The sequence below is a fragment of the Pogona vitticeps genome, chromosome 1 (genome assembly GCF_051106095.1).
Source record: "Pogona vitticeps strain Pit_001003342236 chromosome 1, PviZW2.1, whole genome shotgun sequence".
In the NCBI taxonomy this organism is placed as follows: domain Eukaryota; kingdom Metazoa; phylum Chordata; class Lepidosauria; order Squamata; family Agamidae; genus Pogona; species Pogona vitticeps.
Window position 1 is genome coordinate 21,049,986 of NC_135783.1, and position 7,148 is coordinate 21,057,133.

The window sequence follows — 7,148 nt, forward strand, 5'->3', positions numbered from 1 at the left end:
CCATGTGTGTTCAGGGTAATGGAGTGAATCCCAGTTTCTCCACTGGCAAAATCTTAGGGCAAGGCAATAGAGTTTTGCTCAGGCTGGTATTATTATTATTATTATTATTATTATTATTATTATTATTATTATTATTATTATTATTATTATTATTATTATTATTATTATTATTATTATTATTATTATTATTATTATTATTATTAGGCACAATCAAAATTATCAGAACACTGACTAGTATTATGTAAACTTGTATCTGTTATATACAGTCGTGCCCCACTTTACGATTGCCCCGCATTACGATGAAACCGCATTACGACGACGTTTTGCGATTGCTTTTGCGATCACAAAACAATGGTCTGAATAGTTTTTTTTTTGCTTTACGATGATCGGTTCCCTGCTTCAGGAACCGATTCTTCGCAAAAACAATGATTTTCCAACAGCTGATTGGCGGTTTCAAAATGGCCACCGGGTAAATAAATTGGCTCCCTGCTGTTTTCTGGGACGGATTCCTTGCAAGACAGCCACCGAAAATGGCTGCCCTATGGAGGATCTTCGCCGGACAGTGAGTTTCCAGCCCATTGGAACACATTGAAGGGGTTTCAGTGCGTTTCAATGGGCTTTTTATTTTCGCATTACGACGTTTTCGTTCTACAGCGATTTCGTTGGAACGAATTAACATCATAATGCGAGGCACCACTGTAATACCAAGCAATGCTTTTATAATTTTGATTGACTGTGCCTGTTATTTTTGAATAATAATAATTTTAGAATCGGTAGCCGTGTTATTCTGTGCTAGTATATCAGGTCAAAACCAAAAGAAAAATATACAATAAAGAAGACAAAAACATTGCAGCACCTTAAAGACTAACTGCTAGATATTAATGTGAGCTTTCAAGGACAAGTCGATTTCCTCTTGTCCACAAAAGTTCACGTTAATCTTTAAGGTGCCACAACATTTTTGTCTATTTTTTTATTTTCCTTTTGTTGTTGGCCTAATAATAATATTAAATCTTAGAACTGCAAGAGACCCTATGGATCATCAAGTCCAGCCCTTCTCATGGAGGCACAGTGGGGAATTGAACCCCTGACCTCAGACTCCATAGCCAGAGATCTAAAGCACTGAGCTATCTAGCAGTTATAGATATATGTTGCAATGGACATCATTTTGGAAGAAGCATCTCTCCTGACTGTATGTCTGAGGCAAGAATGAAGGCTACTGTTAAGGTAGCGTTCCAGGGATGAGTCTGAGCAAACATAAGTATTTAAACTTTGTTTCAGTGAGCGGTAAGGACTATGAAATTCATCCAAAGTCTTCATGGAAGAGGTGCATTTTGAGGAAGTATTTGAAGGGAGAAAAAGAAGTGGCATCTCTTTTTGATGCTTGCTTACCCTTAGGAAGCCAACCCATCTTCTTATCAGTATAGCAGAAGAAGTGTGAATCAGCAGCAAGATTTGGACTGCATGTATAACATCAAAGGAAGCCATCTGCTAGCCTTGTGAAAATGGTTCTCATTGCCTTTGCAGACAAAGCGGTATGGGCTGCTGTTCTTTTGTGGCGCGGCTCGCCAGCTCCACAGCTCCTCTGATCATGTTATTGGATGACACCTGGAAATACCTTCCACCCCTGATATTCAGCATTGTGGCTGGAGTGTCAGGGATGGTGGCCTTTCTTCTGACAGAGACTACCAATGTCCAGTTGCCAGAGACTATTGAAGATATAGAAGGGGACAGGTGAGTTACCTAGACACAGAAGGATTCCTGGCAAGGAACCTGAATGCATTTCTGACTTCAGAAATGCAGCTTTCAAATATGGGCGGATTGCACGCAGACCTCTTTCTCCAGCTGTGGAAGATATTTGTCCTTTTTTTCTGAGCTGAATTCAAAATATCCAGTGTTTGGCAGTAACACGGTACTAGTAACTAAGGGCTGAATTGAATAAAATGCTCAGTATGTTTTTAGAAGTGGTGCTGCCTCAAGAAGATTCCTGTTTGCTGTAGCTCATTAGCTTTCTCAGCTGTATACTCGTATCTGGCATTTAGTGTACTTTTGGGGTAGTCGGTCACTGGAAACACAGAATTAATTTGCCAGAGCATATCTCTCAATGGAGATCTTGTTGTGAGAAGGAAAACAAGTTAATCAGAGGAAATATGGATTCCCCTTAATGTCTAGCTTGTGCTGAGTTACTTGTAATTAGGTTTTGTTTTTTCCTAATGAGGTGGTAATGATGTTGCATTTCAAAAGCAGCATAAGGAGTATTAACACTGCTTGCTGCCTCTTGGTAATAAGGAATATTTTCTAAGCATGTCTCAAAGTTATTTCATTCGGACATTGTTAAGGCAATTTGACAGTAATTTTACAGTTTTATGTCATTCTCTTATTAATCCAGGGTAGATACCTTTAAAAAAAGTAACAAAAAGTAACACACATACCTTGGTGAATATTGCACCATTAATTACGAACTGGGGAAGAACAGCATCCATGGCAATTTTGAAGTAATGAGGTATAAAAACATTGTCTCTTCCAAATTGATACTAATACTGCAATTGGTTACTTATAGTACTTATTATACAAAACAAGAAAGACTATAATAAGTACTGTTTGCACAAAACAGTGTTACCAGTTATTGATACTTTGGCTGTAAAGAGGATTAAACCCTGAGGTGATTTTCAATGTCAGAAATTCAGATTTTCTTACTTTTTAAAGGTGAATTTTTAATAGACCAAACCTTAATAAGTAAGTAGCAGGTAAACAAGTGCCTGGAGCTAAGCAGACAACTAGGTGTGTAGAGTGATTACATAGGTAGAGTATTTATGATATCTCAACTTCCTCAAAACTCTCAGGACCACAGCTTTTTCAGTCTCTTGTGTTTTTGCCCCCTTTTCAGAAACAAGAACTTTATCTGCACCCAAGACCAGGAGCCAAACGCAGAGGAAGTCATTGCTCTGGGTCTGATGAATCAAATGAGCACAGATGCTTCTCTCTCACAGCAACAGGAAGCCAACAATGACAATGATGCGAAAAACGGCATCAAACCACATTGTTAGCCAACGGCACAGGCCCTTCTGCATGTTAGTTTTGGGGGTGGGGGGAGGAAGTCTGATAAAATGAATCTAGGTGCTAATGGAAGCTGACATGCAATACCCTATTTCCCTGAAGCAGGGCACCACTGTATATAATACTAGAGTTTATTTTCATAAATATAATATAATATAACCTGAAAATAAGCCCTAGTATGATTTTTCAGGATGCTCGCAATATAAGCCATACCCCAAGAATAAGGCCTAGTTAAGTGAAACCCCACCCTCCACCCTTGTGCAGCAACCGGAAGACAATGGCATGACTGTATTTGAATAAATGTAGATGGCTGTACATGAAAAAAATAAAATATTGCCTGAAAATAAGCCCTAATGTGGTTTTTTTGGAGCAAAAATTAATATAAGAACCTGTCTTATTTTCAGGGAAACACAGTAACAAGATAACGATAGTTTGAAATTAAATGCCACAGTATGACATTTTTATTCTGAGTTAGAAATGGGGAAATGATTGATCATGACCTACTTTTATGGCGCGTACCATAGAGCAAAGCACTTGCATGACATCATGTCTGGCAGCCAGTTGTGTTTGTGAGGGTGAGAAGAGTAAGAGTTGAAAATATCCAAGAATTTAAGGGTTTTCCCTCCCATGTCTTCCACATGCTGCAGAGTCCAGAGCCTAGAATGGCTGCCCCCCACTTCAAAACAGAGCTGGGAAAATTTATTTTTTGTCCTTAGTTCCCAAAATTCCCTAGCCAACATGACCAGCTTTAGACCAAAAAAGGAACTTTTAAAGCCCTGATTCATAGAACTGTCCCTCATCATTCTTATTATCATTCACCCATTCAGTCACTCAAACTTGATTGACCATTCATGCGACACACACATTTTCTCCTTCCTTCCTTCCTTCCTTCCTTCCTTCCTTCCTTCCTTCCTTCCTTCCTTCCTTCCTTCCTTCCTTCCTTCCTTCCTTCCTTCCTTCCTTCCTTCCTTCCTTCCTTTACACATGTACTCATACACATTCACAAACATGCACACTTCTCCCTTGCCATGTATCATACATGAATAAAATCTGGACTGTTTTCTGTGGTCCAGTGTCTTTCAGATGACCTCTGCTGATGTTGAAAACTCCTCCACTTTACTTTGATCTATCCATAGTACCGTGGTGGCGCTGTGGGTTAAACCACAGAAGCCTCTGTGCTGCGAGGTCAGAAGACCTGCAGTCGTAAGGTCAAATCCATGCGTCAGAGTGAGCCCCCGTTGCTTGTCCCAGCTCCCGCCAACCTAGCGGTTCGAAAGCATGCAAAATGCAAAACATGAGTAGATAATTAGGTACCACCACGGTGGGAAGGTAACGGTGTTCCGTGTTTAGTTGCACTGGTCATATGACCACGGAAGATTGTCTTCGGACGCTAGCTCTATGGGTTGGAAACAGGGATGAGCACCGTCCTCTAGAGTCGGACACAACTGGACAAATTGTCAAGAGAAACCTTTACCTTTTACCTTATTCAATTTTTATTCATTTTCAATAGGGATAGGATTTGGAGCTGGGGGCTGGGGGAGTAGACATGGGTAGGGGAAGGGTAAAATTCCAGAGGGGGCGAGGGTACTTTTATATCAACTTATACAATTCTACTAGAATTTTTAAAAAATAACAAAAAAAGAACAATTTAACAGGCTTTACCAGAATTACTATAGTTACTAATCTCTTCATTCCCTGATTGGACCTTTGTGTTCTTCTTTTATCTATGCTTTCCAGTCCATATATCAAGTCCAACTATAAAATCATTCTAATCTTTTGCATCCTTTTTAAGAGAACCATGTTTCTGTTTTCTTCCAATGTTTCCCATATTATAGCTACAGTAATTACGTTTATTATCAAATGTTTCATTTCTTTACAATCTCTGACATAATACTTAATACGATTCCAGTCTAAATGATGTCTCACAAAATACATTTTTTTAGTATTTCATATACTAATCTGCAATAATCTCCAATAATGTTCTGCTTCCCTACCTTTCCACCCAATATGTTTGAAAGTACCCTCCAGTGTTTTACATTATCGACACTTATTAAAAAACATTTCATAAGGCGGTTCTTGATTTTCATACTATAAGTTTTGAAGACAGATAGTATCCTATTTTAATGTCTTATTTGTTCATAAATTATTTTACATCTGATGTTACTCTATTCTTTTCATATGAATTTCTTGGAGATTCCATCCCAAGAGATTTCTTGGAGATAACCCATCTTTGTTGTTAAGGTTTTCTTTCCGCTCCTTAGATGATAAAGATGCTGAGTGCTAATACAAAAAGAACTCTAAGTCAGCAGCAGATTCTGGAAACTCCTGAAACTTTTCTAGCAGGCATTACTTCGCAGCTGAATGCTAACTCTGTGACACTATTGTGTCGTGTTCTCATTCTTGGAATTATGCTCTTCATACTCCTTATAAGTTGCTGTTGTTTTATTCAATGTATACCAACCTTCTTTTCCATAATAACTACCTGTTTCAGAGCTTCCCCCTCAGGCCTTTGCTGAAAAGATTTATATGTAGTTCGCAAATATATGAAAGAATATATGCCTTTGCTTTAAAAAAAGAAAAAGGGGGAATGTGGGAAACTTCTGCTTAAATGTTGTAGCTGCATTCTGTTCCAGTGACATGCATACACTCCTGGCAGGAAGCAGCAGCTGCCAACAGGTGGGGTAACCCCTGATTCTGCCCTTTCGCTTAGAGGTAGAGCATAAAATCAAAGAATTATTTCAGCCAATCCTAGTGGCAATTAGATAACTAGTATCCTGTCTGAATTCTTACAACATACTATGTAACTCATGCTAAGTCAATGGCTCAGGCATCTGTTGTCGACTCCTTTGTTATTTCTTTAAGGCAATTAGCCTTCCTTTGTTCTGTGATCACCCACAATCTATGATTCTTCTTAAGTTCCAAAGTTCTATTTTCTGATTCTAGGTTCCTCCATTAGCATCGTAATTAGACAGGTTATGATTAAACTATTTCGAGGGAGCGAGTCTTTGCCTTTGATTAAAACAGTTCATTCACCAAATAACTTTCTCTCCTCCTCACTCTTTCTCTTTCTTCTTTTCCCGATCAAGGCTGAAGGATGCAGGGTGGGGGTGGGGGTGGAGGCTCACTCTACTGCGTCTCGGAGGGATACAGGATCTAATCCACTTTCATTAATTTGTTAAGCCCAGCTTTCTTCTGTGTCATTGTTTTAGGTCTATAAAGGTTTCTTTATATAAAACACATATCTTGACTTACTCAGAATCCTGGTCAGAATATTTTCCAAAATCCTTCTGTACTCCTCCACTCTCTGCAAGGGGTGTTCCCAGTTCTTTGCCCCACATGGCTTCCACCTTGGTCCATGCACTCCGGAAGACTTCAGGGGTGGGGGAAAGCAGCTTCAGCCATTTTCTCTTCCCTTTCTGTCGTCTCTGCTGCTTCGGACATCACTTTTCCTAGCGGACCATCCTTTGCCCCCTACATTGGGGGCCCCAAAACTGAGAGGTCCCAGTCAGTTTCAGGAGCTCCCCCGAAACCTGCCCAGTCTTGACACAATGAAACCCTGCTTCCCTTCCACTTTGCTTTGAGATGCAATTGAAAATCTTGGCCTTGACCTATAAGACCTTAACATCCAAGGACTACGGTGCCTGAAGGGCCTTTAGCACTAAAATCACTTACATGTGCCTTGAGATCACCGACTGAGGTTTTTCTCTGCTTGGATCATTCATTCAAAGCTTTAAACACAGACCAGCAAAGCCAAGGTTTAAATCCAAACAAAATAAATGAAAAATATTACCCCATGTTCCCAAACTCCAGTTGTGATACAGTTGTGGAATTATTAAAGGCTTTTTCAGGTACTGTTAACTCTGATGATGTTTTATTTTTTTGGGGTCATTTTTCCCTTGTGAATTTTCTTCTTGCATTATTTTAATTATAGTAGTCAGCTGACTAAGAGAGCATTTATGGAAAGGCTTATATGTTTTATAAAAATGCACAGACAGTGTAAACTAACCCATTGCAGTGGAGCTGAAGCCATTCCTGGAGAGATCTGACCTGGTCACCATGACACATGCCTTAGTTACATCTTAGCTGGATTACTG

The 7,148-nt window shown here is 39.4% G+C and overlaps 1 protein-coding gene across 1 annotated transcript in view; it reads left to right on the forward strand.

Annotated features, from left to right (window-relative positions):
• The window catches only part of LOC110080759 (solute carrier family 22 member 7), a 28,470-nt gene extending 25,072 nt beyond the window's left edge, over nt 1-3,398 (forward strand). Inside the window, exons 9-10 of the mRNA XM_020796921.3 lie at nt 1,525-1,731; nt 2,885-3,398. Coding sequence (XP_020652580.3) covers nt 1,525-1,731; nt 2,885-3,044 — 367 coding nt within the window. The 3' untranslated portion in view covers nt 3,045-3,398. The remainder of the gene's footprint in view (nt 1-1,524; nt 1,732-2,884) is intronic.
• Nucleotides 3,399-7,148: the final 3,750 nt, after the last annotated feature.